The sequence below is a fragment of the Bidens hawaiensis genome, unplaced genomic scaffold (genome assembly GCF_021521415.1).
Source record: "Bidens hawaiensis isolate Kalapana, Puna unplaced genomic scaffold, B.hawaiensis_p1.1 tig00032485_1, whole genome shotgun sequence".
NCBI lineage: Eukaryota > Viridiplantae > Streptophyta > Magnoliopsida > Asterales > Asteraceae > Bidens > Bidens hawaiensis.
In genome coordinates this window covers 169,854-190,619 of record NW_027495547.1, presented here as the reverse complement: position 1 = coordinate 190,619, position 20,766 = coordinate 169,854, and the positions used below count along the sequence as shown (strand labels likewise).

General features: G+C 35.3%; 1 protein-coding gene across 1 annotated transcript; it reads left to right on the top strand.

Moving 5' to 3' along the window:
• The first annotated feature begins 1,904 nt into the window (after window positions 1-1,904).
• On the top strand, window positions 1,905-6,857 carry LOC143583654 (receptor-like protein 4). The gene is made up of 9 exons (XM_077065902.1): window positions 1,905-2,010; window positions 3,231-4,289; window positions 4,389-4,536; window positions 5,625-5,696; window positions 5,787-5,858; window positions 5,932-6,003; window positions 6,089-6,166; window positions 6,245-6,426; window positions 6,556-6,857. Exons 1-9 carry the CDS (start codon window positions 1,947-1,949, stop codon window positions 6,678-6,680), a joined length of 1,872 nt encoding a protein of 623 aa, XP_076922017.1. The 5' UTR covers window positions 1,905-1,946; the 3' UTR covers window positions 6,681-6,857.
• Window positions 6,858-20,766: the final 13,909 nt, after the last annotated feature.

The window sequence follows — 20,766 nt, the reverse complement described above, 5'->3', positions numbered from 1 at the left end:
GAATAGTCCGGTACAGTGACAGCCGGCATAACGTCCCATCATCTGCCCACATGCCCGCGAGTGGTCAACTTGTCCTTTTTCATGATTATCCTCAAAAACAGAAGATATTTTCTACCAAACTCCCTAAATTCAAAAACCCTAAATGTTTTAAAGTCCAAAATTTCACCGCATAAAAACTTCACTCGGAAGAAACACTGGACTGGGGGGACTTATAGAGGTAGGGTACCAAAAAGACCCAAATACCCTCAGATACCACCCGCAGGTCAATGGGGAGCTTCTTATGAGTCACCCGCGGGGCACATGGATCACCCGCATAACTTGTATAAGGAACAATAACCTTATATCACACGCGGAAGTATCCAGGCACCCTCATATGTCGCCCGCACGGTAGCACATCTACCCGCCAAAGCGGCGGAAAGGCAATGCCAACATGACAACTGTTAATAACTAATTACCTTCTAGAAAAATAACCACGATTGTTACTTGGAGGATACATGACTTGCCAGCCAATGAATGAAGGACATCTGGCAAGGTTGTTATAATCGTGCACATGGCCAGGGTTTGATCCGTCCTATCATAGGGTGACACGTGCCCAAGTTGTTATACCCACACACATGGAACGTATAGCTCAACCTATCACAAAGGGACACACGTCCAAACGGTTATTAAGATATTCTAGAAAGGGATAGCTGGCCCAATCACCTTCCCCCATCCTTCGGCTATAAATACCTTGTCAACCTTCATGAGGTATTCATTCACATACGCTCTCACTGTACTTACTCTCATAGTTTAGTACTTTCTCTCTTAAGAATTGTACTGATTCTCACGCCGGAGGGTGGTTACGGGAAGATCCCCCCTCTTGTCCTTCCCGTGACAAGACTCACGGTGTTTGTTTTGCAGGTTCTGGTCATTGGACTTTGGGAAGTTGTACTCATATTGTGTTGGTTGTATCGTATCCTACCCTGTAGACTCATTGGATCCAGGACCCGACCAGGGGAATAGATCCGTGTTTCTTCAGTATCCATCCTCATATAATATGTATTACACATTTACAATCATAACTCATTCATAAATAAATTAATCGATGGTGATAATGATAGTAAAGTAACGTACTCATGTATCAAGAACAAAGTTGGTGACGCACCAAGCGGTACAGTTCAAATACATAAAAGAATAGTTGTTACCAATAGCAGATGACCACAATAATGATAGCGTCATTTAAAACGATTCAATTAATGAAACGTGTAAATGAAATACCTTATCGAAAGAGTATATCTAATTTACTTATTTGGACACTGATTTTGTTAATGATATGAGATTTGAATCTTGATTCGACTTTGATATGATATAGATATTAATCGGATAAATTGATAAAAATTAATGGACCAACCATTATTCACTTAGTAACAAAAAGAAATTATTCTTTTTTAGAAGATGGTAAATATATGATAACGAGCCTTCTGATCACGACATGAACATTATTCAAGAAAAATTAAAAAGAAGAGTCAAATTGACATTATTGAAGAAAAGAATTAGACTGAATTTAACATAAAGGAAATATATTAATTTTCATCATACATAAAAAAACTTTGCTTTTATAATACGTAAAATAAAAATTAACAAAAAGGCATGATAATCATTGACTTTACGAAATATAATTTATCACATAAAATACTCTACCAAATTTATTTATTCTTAATGAATTTGGAATCATTTATTTATATTAATTGTATTTGTTATTGTGAAAAAAAAATACTAGATTTGTTTGTGTACTCTCTCCATGTGTCGCTGGGTCACGTCCTCTTAAGACTTTGTAACACATCCTACAACCCCCATTCTCTCCAGATTTGTCTGTGAAACCAAAAAGAGACTCAATTCAACACTTTATTATTATTTGCTGCGTGTGTGTGTAAGAGAAGGTGAAAGCAAGAGTATTGGAGACGAAGATGCGTGGACCGCTCCTCATTTTCCTCCTTGTTTTACTTTCAGCTTTCAAACCTTCTCAACAAGGTTTATTACTAGTATTTCCTCCTCAATCACATTATTATTATTACTATTATTATTATTATTATTATTATTATTTGCTGTTTATTTTTATTAGTTATTTGATTGATTTTGGTGTTTTTTTTATATGTTTACATTCAGCTGTATCCGATTCGTAGTTTGTGAGATTGTATCAAATAATAATGTGTGACTGACGTTTAGCTTGCTTTAACCTGCAACTAAACATTTAATTGCCAATAAATGAATTGGTTGAAGATAACCGAGTCAATGATTTCAAGTTTTCTATTCTACTTTTAATAGCTAGCTATATACAAGTTTAGTCAGTCTGCTTTCAATTAGGAATTGAAGGCTTTTGATTAGTTCACATCTAACTGCAAAACAAGGTTCTCTGCACTCTAGGGTTCTATCATCTTCTTTATGTAGCTTGCCTTTGACTAGAGTTGACTTTATTAATAAAAATCTAACACGTGCAGATTCGATAGAAGAGACATTATGGGTGTAAACGAGCTCGATCTTGGCTCTATTTCACTTATAAGACCTTGATCTCAGCTCGGACTTGGCTTATATATTATTTATTAATTGATTTATATACATTTTTTAATTATTTTATGTATTTTGAGAAAAACCAGACGAGCCTAAGCTTGGCTTGGTACCTTACACAAGACAAAACTCGGATTGAGCTTGGCTATGCAGTGTGAAACTAATACATAGCCTAGGAAAGTAAATTAAGGATCGAGCTCGGGCTCAATAACTAAACGTGCTTTATTTGAGGCTCAGGTTCGATAAGGCTCGGCTTGTTTCGAGTTTTTTATTGGTTAGATCTCGAGTAGCCCGCGAGCAGGTTGGCTCGTTTGCAGCCCTAGTAGAGTAAATTGAAACTAGAATTATGATGGATTTCTGCCTGAAACAGTTATATTGCGTAATCACAATTCTTAGTTCACTTTTGTATTGTTTATTCCCGAAATTAGAAGATAAAATGTTCTGGAAAATTCACAAATGAAATGTGATTTATTATCTCTGATGTTGCAAAAGTTTTCATAGATCAAATAACATTGAAATTTGTCAGAATGCGTCAGCTTATTGTTAGAAACCTAAACTCAATATTATTTTGAATTAATACATAGATTTATAGCGACTATCTGTTGTTTGCTGAATTACTTAATGCTGTAAACCAGAAAACTCTAGTCTAATTTCTATCTAATCTATTTAATTATTTATGAATGCAGCACCATATGCTTTAAGAATAAGTTGTGGGGCCCGCAACGATGTGCACACAGCACCAACAAACACATTGTGGTACAGAGATTTTGGATACAGTGGCGGATACTTCACTAACGCAACCCGTCCAAGTTATATCTCTCCACCTCTCACCACGGTCCGTTACTTTCCTTTATCTGAAGGTCCTGAAAACTGCTACCATATAGAGCGGGTCCCACACGGCCATTATTCAGTTAGAATCTTTTTCGGGTTACTTAAAGATCCCACTTTTGACAACGAACCTTTGTTTGATATATCCGTAGAAGGAACCCTTGTTTACTCACTGCAATCGGGTTGGAGTAACCACGATGATGAGCAAGCTTTTGTTGAATCCATGGTTTTTCTTGAAGATGGAACCGCTTCGATTTGCTTCCACAGCACGGGTCACGGAGATCCATCAATACTTTCAATTGAAATCCTCCAAGTTGGAAACAATGCTTATAATTTCGGGCCCGGGTGGGGCCGAGGAACGATATTAAGAACCCATAAACGACTCAGTTGTGGTGCTAAGCAGCGTAAATTTGATGTAGATTACAGTGGGGACCATTGGGGCGGAGACCGGTTTTGGAATGCGATTCCGACATTTGGTGAAAGCTCTGACCGTGTGTTGACCACAAAAAACAGCATTAAGTTATCTCCAAAAGTACCTAACTATTATCCAGAAGCTCTTTACCAAACCGCGCTTATTAGCACCGATAATCAACCGGAGTTAAGTTACACAATGGATGTCGATCCAAATAGAAATTACTCAATTTGGTTGCATTTTGCTGAGATTGATCCTTCGGTCACGGGAGAGGGCCAACGGGTTTTTGACATTTTAATAAATGGTGATAATGAATTTAAAGAAATTGATATTGTTAAACTGAGTGGAGGTGTAAATAGTGCTCTTGTGTTAAACAAAACCATTCCCATTAGTGGGAGAAGTTTGACCGTAACTTTGGATCCTGTTAAAGGCAGTCATACTATTATCAGTGCAATAGAGATCTTTGAAATTGTCAATGCCGAGGCCAAAACTTTAATCGACGAAGGTACTTTTAGGCTTAGTTTATGTTAATATAAGCACTTCTGATGTCGAAATAAACAAGTTTTTGTTAGTATTAATATATAACTTTCTTGTTTATTTGTAGTAAGGGCTTTGCAGAAATTAAAGAGTGCACTCGGTCTTCCTCTTCGGTTCGGGTGGAATGGTGATCCTTGTGTTCCACAACAACATCCATGGAGTGGTGTAGATTGTCAATTTGATAGCACTAAAGTTAAATGGTTCATCGATGGGCTGTAAGTTCTTATTTATTCAAATTACACAATTTCTCAAATTGATGTGTGTTGAAATCTGCAATATTTAAAAAAAAACTAAATTAACCTAGTATCTAGATGTGTCTAGAATAAACTCACTCAATACAGTGGTTGCTTGATGAAACATGTTGAATCTGGTGTTCTTCGGCAACAACTGATTTGAAGTCAAATAACAAAATTAAGCAGCCAAAGTAAATCAGTCAGATTAAACAAACAAGAATGCAATCAATACCTAGCAAAATAGCCATCGTAGATTAACATTAAAATTAAACTGAATTCGTACAAAGCAATGACTCCCCTTTAACTCCTGCATTCTCTATTCTCACACACTGTTGAACAAGGACAATTGCAGCAATGGATTAGGGGTGTGCAAGAAACCAAAAAAACCGATTCGAAACCGAAAATACCGAACCGAAACAAATCCCGACGGTTTGGTTTTATGTTTTTGTAAAAACCGAATTAGCGGTTTGGTTTTGGTTTTGGTTTTGGTTTTGGTTTTGCATGTAATAGAAACCGAAAAAACCGAACCGAACCGAATTCCTAAATTTTTATTAATTTTATTTTTTATTTAAGTAATTTTTGCAGCACTTCAGTTCTTTATTTAGGAGCACTCAACACTTCCTTCAATCATTAGTTTTTGTTTTACTTGTAAAAAATATGAATATGCGAGATAGCGAGAGTATCTTAATTCATTATACGCATATATTCTCCCTCTTTGTCTGATAAGAACTGTTTTTATATAACCATGAAAACCGAAAGAGAACATTAAGATAGATCCTAGACTTCAAGGATTGGGGTCTCCACAAGGACTCAAGGTTGGTTTTAAAAGGTGTGATTCCAGGCTTAATTAGGCTTTGTGAGCTTGAATAAGAGCCTACTACTTATATAAATATAAATATAATAGTAATTATTTGAATTTATAATTACATAATAAATATTGTTTTATATATAATTTTGATAAGAAGCCGACATAGCCTAATAAAAATGCACCAAATAATATGATCAATTTATGTGATATACAAAATCCTGTTGTTTTGTTTTGTTTACCTAACTATTGTATATCTATACAGAGGTCTTGACAACCAAGGTTTAGGAGGACACTTACCGGAAGACATATCAAAGCTGAGTCATCTACAACATGTGTAAGTTCAGATTGGTCCCATCTATTTTTCAAATGTGACAAAATATCTATATAGTTTCATGAGATACAATGTTATTTTGTGCATTTGAAGGAACCTGAGTCAAAATAGCATCAAGGGGCATATACCTTCTTCACTTGGAAAAATTACTGGTCTAGAAGTATTGTGAGTAATATAAACTTATAGGATACAATTTTATTTGTACCTAAATTTGTAAATGTTTTAACTTGCATTGCAGAGACCTTTCATACAATTTCTTTAATGGATCCATTCCTGAAAGCCTAGGAGGTTTGACATCGGTCCGAATATTGTAAGTTGCTTGTATTTTTCTCTCTCTCTTTTTTTTACAAGCAAAACGTGAAAATTTCATATTATCAATGAGTTATTATCTGCAGGAATCTTAATGGTAACTCCCTTTCTGGAAGAGTTCCAGCTGCATTAGGAGCAAGGCTCCTGCACAGAGCAAGCTTCAAGTAGGTTTTTGATCCATTTGACCGTTTAACCCGTTTCTCTTTTTTAAGTTTTTAGCTGTTAATAGCGGGGATTTGCAGTTTTACAGATAATGACGGTCTTTGCGGGATACCTGGACTACCAACCTGTGGGCCCCACCTTTCCGCCGGTGCAAAGATTGGAATCGCATTAGGAGCATGCGTAGGATTCCTTTTAATTGCCACGTGCTTAACATGTTGGTGGAAAAGGCGTCAAAACATCCTCCGAACTCAGCAAATTGCAGGTACGTTTGCAACATTTCTTTGTTTTGTTTTTGTAACTATTCAACAGAAAATTACATTGTCTCCCACACACATCATTAAGATTGTTGATATTAAGTTTATTGACTGTATTCTTTGTATATGATAACCAGCAAGAGGTGCTCCTTATGCAAAAGCAAGAACTCATTTCTCTCGTGACGTGCAATTAACGAGGCACAATAATGGTCATGAGAATGCTAGGACTGCTGCTGAGAACGGGCCTATTTTGCTGTCTTGATCTTGGCCATGCGTTTGGTTATTGATGTTTGAAACTTGCTAACGGGCGTAAAGTATACACACACGTGTTCGAAATGTAGACATAAGTTATGGTTTATTTTGATTGTGCTGAATGCTTAGTGAGGTTGGCCTTTAGCAACCCTAGAGAATTATAGTTGAAGCAAGCAGGGAATGAACAAGATTGTATATTATCCTTTTTTGTTTATCAAAATAGACTTGTGTCATATACTCATATTATAATATGACTTTTACACCCCCTAGAAAAAAAACCTCTTGTAGTACCATATAGATTTGCTTACCTACCGGATGACTTTCTTAGTTGTGTCTTGCATCTCTTATTTCCTTGTATCCTCTTCATCGAGCAGTAACCACTAGAAGATGGAGTCTTTACCAGTTCCTCACGCCTCTTGTGTGGGTCAATCCTTTCTTTCAATTCGTTTTCATACCAATTTTTCGTGCAATTTTGAGCATTGATATCTTATCCATCTTCTTTGGAACGGCTTAATCAAAACGGGTGACTAGCAAGTAACTGTTCCCATAAGAATATATGTATAAAGATAATTATTTTTATATATCTAACACATGTATAAATTTTAAATATAATTATGTGTCCAAAATTAGTGAAAAATCTAATTTTCACTGATTTTTCTAACAGGTCGCTCATCCAGAAGATGATCGTTATGTGAGTTGTTAAGAAATGAATACGCCATAGCTTACAAGCAAAAGATTGTCATACCTAAAAAGGGGTCTTGAGAGAACTGAGAGAACTTGAAGACGAGGTGATCACTAACGGGCAGCCATCTCCATCCAATGAAGGAGATTGGAAACTTCAGAAGGATCCTACTGCCTTGACAGTTGACAACATTGATTATTGATAATACTTGAGTTTGAGTATCTCGGAGCTAGTTATTTAAAAAGTTAATGGTCCAAAGGCTTTTAACTAAATTTATGATCATGTTACATCCCAATAAAGTGGTCCAGCGAATTAATAGAGCGACTCATAAACCGGTCAAAACGTAGAGCAATTTATAACGAAACAAGTCAAAGGTAGCGATCATGGTATGTAATAGTTGATCACTTGATCAACCAATGGTATACAAAAACAACAATATCATGAAAATTTCTATTATTTAAATAACCATATCATAGTATATACATACATGAGGCACAAGAATACCATTCAGTTGACTGAACCTGACAAAACAATATCATGAAAAAATTGACTAGAGTCTGCAGTTGGTTGCAACCTAGCACATGCCAATATCTGGTTGCCAATTGGTTCAGAGCAACCGCAAACGCAAACGCAACAAAACGACATAGTTTCAAGATCAGCAGGGCCTCTTCTCGAGTAGAACTCATTGCAACTATAAAGGTACTATCATGTAATACTTAAAAATGACCATATCTATTGATTTAAATTAATTATCCAAACAGATTCAAATAACAAAGTACATAACCATTAAAGTAAAGACAAATAATGTAAGGCCCCGTTACCGGTAACCCTACTTACGTGTTGGATTTACTCATAAACACAGTTCTAAATATCAGAGTTAATTAAAACATTTACGCGGAATATAAAACTTTCATAAAACTTTACATAATTCATAACTTGTCTCAAAACATTTATTGTCTTTCACATTAAAGCATTAAAATTAACACATCATAGGTCTTCAGATGCCAGATTCTTGTTCAGTGCCATGTGTCTCCTCAAGCGATCTGCCTCATCCTACTCACCTGCGTGCATACTAAAAGTCAGCTACGCTGAGTGAGTTCTAGATAATCACATAATCATACCATTCACATAACATTATATTCTTTCATTCATACTTTTATACTTTCATACTTTCATACTTTCTTACATTCATACTTTCTTACTTTCATACTTTATTACTTTCTTTTGTATTAACTTACTTTCATATCTTATGTTATAAAGAGCATTACGCCCTACATTCCTCGAGTATTATTAGGGCTCGGTACCCTATTTCCTCGAGTATTATTAGGGCTCGGTACCCTCTTTCCTCGAGTATTATTAGGGCTCGGTACCCTCCTTCCTCGAGTATTATTAGGGCTCGGTACCCTCTTTCCTCGAATATTAGTAGGGTTCGGTTCCCTAGTTCTTGAATATTAGTAGGGTTCGATTCCCTCTTCGTTACCATACAACCATACATCATACCTCGAGTATTATTAGGGCTCGGTACCCTCTTTCCTCGAGTATTATTAGGGCTCGGTACCCTCCTTCCTCGAGTATTATTAGGGCTCGGTACCCTCTTTCCTCGAATATTAGTAGGGTTCGGTTCCCTAGTTCTCGAATATTAGTAGGGTTCGATTCCCTCTTCGTTACCATACAACCATACATCATACCTCGAGTATTATTAGGGCTCGGTACCCTTTCCGTAACCATACAACCATACATTATCATTTCTTTCTTTTATTATCTTTATCACGTTCATACACATAAACATACATATCATACTTACCTTACACATAGCGTTACAACCTGACAGTACGTGCAATATCCGAAGATCGTTCACGTACCATCAAGCAGTCATTCATACATATCATATCATTCACATAAGGCATACACTTATCTCTTAGGATAGGCGTATTAACAAACATATTGAGTATGCACACAGCCCCGAAAACATAACACATAAATGGGGCTAGAAACTCACCTGAACACGGTTACGTTCTCCGTTGATCGTAATCCCTTTCTTCAGTTGTGCACGGCTGACTGTATAACAAGTATACATATCAATTTAACTATCACTACTTATAACATCTTTCTAGTCTTAATTACTACCCACAACGAACGGGGGTCCGGGGGCAGCGCCCCTGGCAGCGGGGTCTAGGGGCGGCAGCCCCTAGCAGGGTCCAAGGGGCAAAGCCCCTGGCTGGGGTCGAGCTGCCAGGTCAGCTTGGAAAAATTTTATTTTCGATAACTGCCTTAACACATTTTCCATTAGGTTTTTAATTTATTTTCTAAACGAACTTCACTTCAGGCGAAGTTAAACCTCGGGCGAACTTGGCTTCAGGCGAAGTTAAACCTCGGGCGAACTTGGCTTCAGGCGAAGTTAATCCTTAGGCGAACTTGGCTTCAGGCGAAGTTAAACCTTAGGCGAACTTGGCTTCAGGCGAAGTTATCCTTAGGCGAACTTGGCTTCAGGCGAAGTTATTCTTAGGCGAACTTGGCCGTAGGCGAAGTTATCCTTAGGCGAAGTTACGCTTGAAGGCGAAGTTACGCTTAAAGGCGAAGTTCATCAGGCGAACTTAATCTTGCAGGCGAAGTTATCGCGCTGCAGATCTGTTTGCCCATAAATCCTTCGTTTCTTAGCCAAATAACTCGATTTTGGTACCCACGGAATCGTATGATCGGCGCCTACAAATCCCAACCATCAAATCGGCCTAAAATCGACGTTTTAGGGGTCCGATTTGGGCAGTTTGGGTTTCGGGTCCGGTTAACCCATCCAATCCTAACCATTTTCAGTAATATTAGCTTTGTTGGATTTGTTCTTACCTTACCAACTCAGATCTATCAACAAAATCTCGGGTCTCGGCTTCGAATCTTGATCGGTTAGAATGTGTGTGTTTTGACTGTGTGAAGAAATAGATGTAAATGAAGAGATGGTTGGGATTTTGGGGGTATTTATATCCCTGAAATCCCATTCTTATTAAACCCATCTCAATTAATCCAAGTCCACAACCCACATCCATTACCCAACACTAGCCCGACCCATACCAACTCATATTCTATTATTTATTTCCTAATAACCCGGGTAAACTTTCTCTCTAATATTAAGTAACATAATTAGTATTACTTGGAAATTTCGGGATGTTACAAATAAGTTCAAATTTATAGTCTTGATAAATGTAAATCTTGATAAAGTTCTTCTAACTTAAGGCATCAATAAATCTTCACCAGTCTTGCAATCAGTTTAATCTAAAACCTGCATATGCTATAAAATAAAAATAGATTAGACAACACAAGGTTAAGTGAGTAAAACACCAGTCAATTAAATAGAATATAATATAAAAAGAGCAAAAACTGTCCTTATGAGATATACAATCAAGCCAATGAGCAATTAATGAGTGTCGGTAAAACTATCGACTTGCGAAGTAGGCTTTGGCTACTACGACGGGCGTATGATCATACTAATAATGTGAATATGATGGACCCCTCCAAATGCATTCAAATAAACAAGTTAACATATAGCAAGTTAGACAAATAATTGATAGCACATAAGGTTAACATTTTGCTAATGAGAATACTAATAATATATTAATAATGTAAGATACGCATATGTACCCAAGACATTTAAAAGATTGTAAAAGAGTGGAGTAATTACTCACATTATAAGCAAAGGAATGAGTTCAATAAGAAGATAATAAATAAGCGTCACGCTCGTCGAGAAATATTAACGGAAAACACCTAAGTAAGAGTAATAGTGGAAGTATTATGGATTAATGAATGGATTCTTATATTGATAAAGATTTGAGATTGAATGGGCGTTTGTGAAATAATAATTTATATAAATTTATTATTTATATATAAAGGTTATGTTTAATTAAAATAATAATAATATATAGTTATTTATAGAAAAATACATTTGTTTATAAAACACCTATACCAATAATTATTTTAATACGTCTAATAGTAAAACATGTTCTAAATATTTATTTTACATTAAAACTCTATTATACTTTATATTGTTAAAACCAATTTTTAATACTAAATATTTACACACACACACATGTGAATTTTATCAAAACACGACCAACTAACGAGCCGATTATATACTGATTAATTATTATTATTATTATTATTATAATATTTATAATGTATTTTAAGAATTTAAAAGAATTAATATAATAATCAAAAGGGATTTCCAAAAATAAATGGACCAAAAACGGTGGGGGGAGGCTCGAACCCGTGTCCCCAGCTCGTCCGGACAAAGAACACACACACCCAATCCATCCGCGCTTGGGTGTCAGTTGGTTTAAACATGAGAATAATAATTTATAACTAAACAGTTTTCAAACCCAACCAAACTATAAGCCCTAGAAATTCAATCGGCCAAAACGTTAATCGTTTGGCCGATTATGTCACACCCCGACCAAAGGCGGCGGAACATGCCGGGATGCAACGGATTGCCCAAAAGACAAAACACTATTTAAGTGACAATATTTAATCAACTCATTTATTTCATAAATCAATAAACAACACATCTTGTTCATACAAACAAATTAAATACAAGTAAACAAATATATTTTTTTGTTTTTCTAATATCCTAATAGTCTTGATAACGTTTTTCGTCAAGTCCTCGAGTCAACCAAAGTCAAACCTGTAATATTTAATAAAATAAAGTTTATCAACACAAAGGTTGGTGAGCAATTCATAAGTTTGTGCATATAGTATATAGTAAGGAAAAGCCACAAAACTAGTATACTAAACAATAAATAAAAGAAATAACTTGGATAAATAGATATCGCTAATAGAATTACGTTATCGACACCTAGCTATAAGGGGATGCCAGATAGTCTAGGATTTTATAGTTATCGTTAATTGCATTACGTTAACAACACCTTGCTATAAGGGGATGCCAAGTAGTCTAGGATTTATAGATCAACCAACCAAAAGCGATAAACACATAGGCATAGAATCATAGAACACCAAATCGAGCAATTATTCAAGTAAAGTATACAATAACGTTTGTGGTTTAAGATTCAAGTATAAAACATTTAATTGAATAAGTATGAAATGTCACCCCCAAAATAAAAGGTAGAAAACGAGGTATGAAAGTACTCGCATTCAAGTTATAAACTTGGTCGGTAAAATAACGGTTACGGAAGGATAAGGTTTAATGGGCAAGGTTTAGGTGAAAGGAAATCTTGTACTTGAAAGGTTGTCTAGGAAGTCTTTAAATTAAATGGAATAAATGATAAGAAATGCAACAATTTAAAGTTTAAGGTTTAAAATGTAAATATTTACGAATTTATAATAATAACCCTTTAAAAATGTAAGTTTGCTCGAAACCGGGTTAAAGTATCTAACATTAATATTTACCCAACCAATGTTGAGTAATAAGGTGGGTAAAAATGCAAGAATGCAAGTCCCTTTGGAATAAAGATACTAAAACGGGTTTTAACTAGTGTTTCGGGTTGTTGGTTTGGGTCTTGATAATTGGTCAAAATACAAAGTCAACTTTCCAAAATAATGAATGTTATGAGATAACTTAATAAGACTTAACCAAGTATGTAGGTCTATTGTTTTAGAACTATCAACGTACGTTAAGCGAGTGTTCGGTTTTTTCGGTCCAAACTTTGTTATGAGAGCAAGTTGGATCCAACAATTCCAAGTACTTAAGAAAATAATTAAAATCAGTTTGTAAACCATTTTTAAATAAATATACAAGTCTTGATAGCTAAAAACACACTTGTGTGTCTTAAGCGAGTGAAAATCGGTTTAGTTCGGTTTGGTTCGGTTTCCATCTCACAAATAGTTCATTGATGGTTTCCACATGCCCAAATATCCAAGAACTAGTATAATAGTTTATAATTGAAGAAACTTAAGTTTTACAACCAAAAAGTTAACAATAAAGTCTTTAAACAAGAGTTCGGTTTTTGGTTCGGTTTCCATCTCACAATAAGTTCATAGATGGATTTCACTTGCCCAATATCAAAGAACTTGTAAAAATTATTTTAAAAACTCAAATCTAACATTAAACATGTTTAAACAACTATTTTAACAAAACTAGTAAGCAAAAATTCGGTTTCCGGTCTAGAGCTATTTACGGTCGAACCGAGGCTAGACTCTTAGATCCCATAACCATGGAACTTGATAATTAAGATGTACAAACTAAAATGAGCAGAAGTTAGTCATGGTTAGTATGTGCAAACAAGTTATATAAGTGTAAATATATCAATGACACGAAGTCCTCCATGAAGCCTTGCCTTACAAGGTCCGAAACCTCACCGACAGGAGCCCGAGAAGCAACTACCAAAGGTAAAAGGGGTATTATATTATATGTATGTTGTACCACCATAATCAAGTGTTAGTAGGTTAGATGAACAAGTTAGAATGAAAAACTAGGGTTAGTTTGACTTGAGAAGTCAACTACTAAGAATATGAAGAACAACCTTTGAATCTTAAGAATTGAGAGAGAATTTGGAGTAAAGATGAAGTGAGAGCAAGGATGAATGAAGGAAATGGTCTTGATAATAAGGGATAAGGTTGAGAATATAAGCAAAAGGTATAATGAGTAGAAAATTCGGATTGGGTAAAGTGATATGAACCACACACAACAACAAACAAATATACTTGCAGACCTGAGGCTGCCACCCGCGACCCCTTGCCCATTGGTGGCCGCGTGGCGCGGCTCTTTTTAGGTGTGGGGTTGGTCAGCTCGTCTTGCGTGCTTCGTTACGCGTCCCGGAAGTTCGTTTTTGATGCAATTTGCTCGTTTTAAATGCGTTTTCAAATTCGTAAAATGAGTTTTTCAAATTGAACATGTTGGAATGATTTAGTAACATAAAATCCAATATTTTATATATTTGAAATGTTTGGGATATAAATCGGGTCGGTTTACGTGATAAACGAATACAAATAGAACCCGAAATTGAGGAATGTCACAATTAACCATAGGGGCATAACGACGAATCAGAAGCATGTATTAATCACTTACAATGAACACGAATTGACGGGTTAAATGAACGTATAAGTGAAGACAGTAACTTGAATCAGAATCAGTACAAGCAGGCAGTTATAACGTAATTAATTATAGGGGTTATGATTGCGATGTATATATGAATTTGCAGACAAGTTTAATTGCAATAAGATCGTTTCTATATAGTATATTACCAATTCACTAAAAACGGTTTGGGTATTTTGTTAATACGTATCAAATAAGATCTCATTCTACGGTTAGATTGTCGGTGTAAGTCGTTTAGGTATAATGAGCAATATACACAGATCAATTCCATGAATAACGCGAGGATTAAGGTTCAAGAAACAATCGGGTCACGGGGTTATGGGTATGCATACTGGATATGGGTTTGGGTTTAGGTAAAAGGGTTCTAATATATATTAATTAACCAGTTTTGCAAAAAGGTCCATCAACATTAGATGTGGATACATAATGGGTAAGAACTTAACTTTAGGGTGTAATTTATATATATTTGAAATTTATTTGAATAAATTAAATAAAAAATAATAATAAAATAATAATAACTCATTAATTGAGATGCTTTATTGATAGAATAACCCGAACATAGAAACAGGTCAAGTATCGGCTAACAAAATAATAAATAGAAAATTCGAGTTGTTACATCTAACATTTTTATTTTATTTTATATGTTATTCGATTGTACAATTGAGTTAATAAGTACGTTTTCTGATATGGTTTAAAATATACTTGTTATTATATAAATATTTCCTACAGTTTCAAGTATTTGAGCCAATTTTTATTGAATATATTTTTATTTGGCTCATAATTGGATTTTAAATATTAAATTTTTAAATGAGCTAAATTAAAGTATTTATGCTAAACTTGAACCACATTGGCATCAAAATAATAATTGGTGGAATAAATGGCCACATATTTTGTGGAGTTTCATGTTCACATGCCTATTAAAATATAAAATTCCACGTTAACCATGCTTCAGTTACTTATGAGTTTTATTTTTTTACAAAGTGCAGGAGAGCTCGTTGAACTAATGGACTTCAAGGCTAAGCAAGTAAACAAAAAGAGAAAGAGAATTGAGCCTATGAAATTAAACTTGTTGGTGAAATTTGGAATGAAGCTCAAGTTTTATTAATTGTAGAAAATTATTAAAACCCTACATTATATATAATATAGAGGGACGAAGCAGAAAAGGAAGATATATAGTATTGTTTGGGGGCGCCTCCTGCTTCTATTAGGCTGAGGGGTGTGGGGCTCACACCCCTTAGCCTTACTGTTAAGGGTTTTTGGGATAGGGTGGTATTAAAAAAAGACCCTACACAAAGTTTGGTGGTGTACGTTTCTTGATTTGAGCCACAAAGTCAAAGGAAGCAGAGAATAAAATTGGTTTGGTGGTTTTTATTTCGGAGTTCACGAGAAGAAAAATCAAAAGACATATCAAACATAAGACTGAGGGGTGTGTAAGGGTTTCTGGGATAGGGTGGTATTAAAAAAAGACCCTACACAAAGTTTGGTGGTGTACGTTTCTTGATTTGAGCCACAAAGTCAAAAGAAGCAGAGAATAAAATTGGTTTGGTGGTTTTTATTTAGGAGTTCACGAGAAGAAAAATCAAAAGACATATCAAACATAAGACTGAGGGGTGTGGGGCTTCAACGGAGGCGCTAGAGCCCCTCCGCTCGCGCCCCCAGGCGCTAACACCACACCACCAGGGCGCTGGCGGGGGCGCTAACGGGGCGCTAGCGGGAAAAACAAGGCAGGCGTGAGCCGGTTAGCTGGAGAAGAGAGAGAGCTGCACATCTTTTTATGTTTTTTGGACCGTTGGTGAGCCAAACAAACCAAAAAAAAAATATTTTTCCTATATAATTATACTCCATTTCACCCATTTTTATACCAAAACTTCAAACCTTCACCCAAAATCAATTCATCTTCTCAACTTTTTTTTTAAAAAATGGCTGGAAATTGGTTCCCAAACCTTGATTCAAATTATCTTGACGAAGATTTATGGTCGTCACCGCACCAACCGATGTTTTATTCGGAGCCGCAAGAATCATCCGGCTTTCAACCATCCAACACACAACTGTCTCCTAACTTTGTTGTTCCGGAGACACAAGAATCACACAGTGAAGCTACGGGACCAAAAAGACGCGTCCACCGGAAAAAACCAGTTGCAACGGATGGGTCGGGACCGGCTTCGACTCCGAGGACGAAACGGAAAGCCACTCCGTGGTCATCGGATGAGAAGGAAGCCTTGTGTCGAGCTTGGATAGTCATTTCTGAGGATCGGCGTTGCGGTAATTGTTTTAACGTTTTTAAAAAAGATTTTTAAAAAAAAAGTTAAATAAAAAAGTTAAATGGAAATCTAATTTATTTATTCATTTTGCAGCCGACTACCAACAGAGAAAGATTTTTTGGACAAAGGCTAGGGAGACGTTCTACATGCTCGTTGGGAGTACAGAGCGGAACCCCGATAAGATTTCGGGTCGGTGGTCCGAAATCAGAAAATTTGTCGGCTTGTTTACTAATCTTTTCAACAGGAACAGCAGTCGTATGAGACCTAGTGGCAGTGATGATTTGGCGGTTTACAATTTCACGATCGAAGAGTGGAAGCAGGAGTGTTTGCGGAGGTATGGGATGGTGAAGACGTGGGACGATTTAAAGTTGTGGGACAGGTTGAAAAGGTGTTCCAAGTGGGTTGAGCTGGTGGCGCCGGACTTTGATGCGGAAGTAGGGCCGAAACGGACTAAAACTAGTTCGTCTGGAGCGTATAGCACTTCAACCGGGTCGGATTGCCGCGTTAGATTCGACCTAAACATTGCGGAGGAGGAAACGTCTTCACCTCCGATGAGGCGGCCATTGGGAAGGGACGCCAAGGAGAAAAAACCGGCTGAGGGGGAAGCCGTAAACATCACCAATCTTGTTGAATCCCTCAATAAATTCAACAAAACCATGAAGGTGGTCTCTTATGACAAAAAGGAAAAAAGTCGAATGAGAGATTTGGACTTTCTTACTAGAGACTTCAGTAACCTAAATCCGGTCGATCAAATGCTAATGGAAAAGCAAAAGGAACGTATCCGAAAGAGGTTGATCGAAGAAGACCAAGCCGAAGAATAAGAAGAATGTTTCTTTTTAGTACTTTAATTTTTATTTTATTTTTTAGATATTAATGTGTTTTTTTAATAATTTATGAGTTTTTTTATTAATACGTTGTTTGAATATATTTATAAAAAAATAAAAAAAAAATTCGCTGGAGCCCCTCCACACCAGGGGCCAGGGGCTCCACCAGGGGCTCCAACACCCCCCTTATCCAGTTTCTCTCTCTGCCACACGTCATAATATTATTGGTTCTTGGTTCTTAAAGCCCCCACTAAAGCCCCCCACACCCCTTAGTCTAATATATAATAATATTGTCCAGTGGTTGATTGAAAATGAAGTCTAAGGTTTGTTTTATCTTTAACTAATTTTCTTTATGGAATTTTTTTATCACACATATAATAGTTATATTAGTTTGTTTCGTACCTTATTATGGGTGGCTAAATATTTTAAACTCCCTAGGTTTTGGCTGAGTATTAGCTTATATTAATGGTTTGACGAACTATTATTTGACGTTGGTTGATTTAATATTATGGTAAAGGTTTTTAATTGCTTTGGTCATGATATTGTTGCGTAATTGAATCTAGTTTATTGCTTTAATATTTATTCCACTTGTGTTTAATATTTTTTGGTGATTGTTAGACACATGATTAGGTTGTCTACTTTGTGTTTTCAACTTGTTTGCGGTTTATGGTCGAAAAAATCGTAGGAATAAGTATTGAAAGTGGTTTAGATTTTATTGTTCTTTCACTAGAGTGGCCGAGAGGTAAGTGTTGTGTCATCTTTGTCTTTTGTGGGTTTGGGTAATAATTGCACAGGAGTGGGTTATCCTAGGTCCCTTAGATTATTGTGATACAAGTTTTGTTCAAGTTAATTAAAAATATCCCATTTATATTAATATATATTGTATCCGAAGAGACCGGGAGGTGATTTGGGTAGTGGGGTATTATTAGGTAAGGTGAGACTGGGAGGTGATCCAACCCTTTAACAATTGAGCTTCACATGTCATTAGAGTTCTAGGGTGTCGTTGGTGAGGCCGGGAGGCGATCTAGCGCATTTTTAGTGGTCTCAAGTGTCATATTTTTAAGATATTATTTTTTCAACCAAGTCAAGTTCGTTAGCTATTAAGCTTAACTAGTAGGATTCCATTACCTAGGTAGTCGTTTCTCTCATATTAGTAAAACCCAATTTTTATAAAGTTTTATTTTTAGTTTAAATTTTAATTAGTTAAGTTTTATTAGTTTAATTAATATAAAAAAAATTCTAAAAAAATCAAAAGAAAGTCTAGGTTAGTAATCTTTTAGGTTTAATAATTAGAGTTTACCCATAGTGTCCTAGGTTCGATATCCGTTCTTACTTGCTAACTACATTGCGACCGGTACACTTGCCGATTGTGTGTTTTTTAGGTGAATTCGGTAAAACTTGGTATTTAATATTATATACGTTTTTTCACACATCAGTTTCTCTTGTGTTAAGTTAATTAAACTTCCTAAAAGATTTTTGAAGCAACTGACAATAATGTTATACACCAAAACAACTTTAAATATTTATTTGTTGTACATACTTTCTATTGATCAAGAACCCATTATAGAAATTTTTTTAAAGGTATATAAAATGTCACATCCCGACCAAAGGCGACAGAACATGCGGGGTGCAACGGATTCCCCAAATACACAAGACACTATTAAAGTGTTTAATATTTTATCAACTCATTTAATTTCACAAAATCAATAAACAACACATCTTGTTCACACAAAAACAAATTGAATACAAGTAAACAAATATATATTGTTCTTTTTGCTAATATCCTAATAGTCTTGATAACGTTTCTCGTTAAGTCCTCGAGTCAACACAAGTCAAACCTGTAACATTGCATAAAATAAAGTTTATCAACACAAAGGTTGGTGAGCAATTTCATAGGTTTTGAACAAGTATGTATATAATAAGAAAATGACACAACTTGTATACGAAACAATAAATAAATAGCAATAATTTTGATAAAAAGATAAAATCGCTAATAGAATTAAGTTAGCGACACCTAGCTATAAGGGGATGCCAAATAGTCTAGGATTTTATAGTTATCGTTAATTGCATTACGTTAACGACACCTTGCTATAAGGGGTTGCCAAATAGACTAGGATTTTATAGTTCCACCAACCAAAAGCGATAAACACATTGGCATATAATCATGTAAGCTTAGAACACTAAATCGAGCATTTATTTAAGTAAAGTATACAATAAAGTTTGTGGTTTAAAACTCAAGTATAAAACATGTAGTTTGAATAAGTATGCAATATCACCCCCAAAACGATAGAAAATGGGGTATGAAAAGTACTCACTTTCAAGTATTAAACTTGGTTCGGAAAAAGTCGAGTAAACGGAAGAATGAGTCTAACGAGCAAAGCCTAAATAAAATTAAAAGCCTTGAATTAGAAGGGTTGTTTTGGGAAAGCTCTAAAATAAAAGACACGAAATGTAAACAATTAAAGTTTAAGGTTTATGAAGTAACTAATTTAGAAATTATAGAAATAATCCTTTAAACATGTAAGTTTGCTCGAAACCGGGTTAAAGTATCTAACTTTAATATTTACTCAACCTATGTTAAGTAATAAGGTGGGTAAAAATGCAAGAATGCAAGTCCCTTTGGAATAAAGATACTAAAACGGGTTTTTAACGAATGTTCGGGTTGTTGGTTCGGGTCTTGATAATTGGTCAAACCCAAAGTCAACTTTCCGAAATATTAAATGTTATGAGATAACTCATAAAAATATATTAGCACTTAAACAAGTATGTAGTTCTATTTTTTTAGAACTAAAAACGAACGTTAAGCGAGTGTTCGGTTTGTCGGTCCAAACTTTGTTATAAGATCAAGTTGGACTCAACATTCCAAGTGCTTTAATAAAATATTTAAAATCAGTTTGTAAAGTATTTTTAAATAAATATACAAGTCTTGATAGCTAAAAACACACTTGTGTGTCTAAGCGAGTGAAAATCGGTTTAGTTTGGTTTGGTTCGGTTTTCATCTCACAATAAGTTCATAGATGGTTTCCACATGTCCAAATATCAAAGAACTTGTATAATAACTTATAAATGATTAAACTTAAGTTTTACAACCAAAAATTTTACAATAAAATCTTTAAACGAAAGTTCGGTTTTCGGTTCGGATCTAATTTCGGGTTAAGACCGAGGTTAGAATCTACATACCCATAACCATAGAACTTGTATAAATGATTTTATAAGTTTAAATATACATAAAACATGTTTAAACAATTATTTAACAAAACTAGTAAGCAAAGTTCGGTTTACGGTTTGGAGCTATT

What these genes read in the sequence shown, in the direction of transcription:
- LOC143583654 (XM_077065902.1), top strand. Translation starts at nt 1,947, where the DNA reads ATGCGTGGACCGCTCCTCATTTTCCTCCTTGTTTTACTTTCAGCTTTC. An exon ending in CTGAGTCATCTACAACATGT is followed by an intron (nt 5,697 to 5,786) that starts GTAAGTTCAGAT and finishes GTGCATTTGAAG; the next exon opens with GAACCTGAGTCAAAATAGCA. An exon ending in TTGACATCGGTCCGAATATT is followed by an intron (nt 6,004 to 6,088) that starts GTAAGTTGCTTG and finishes TATTATCTGCAG; the next exon opens with GAATCTTAATGGTAACTCCC.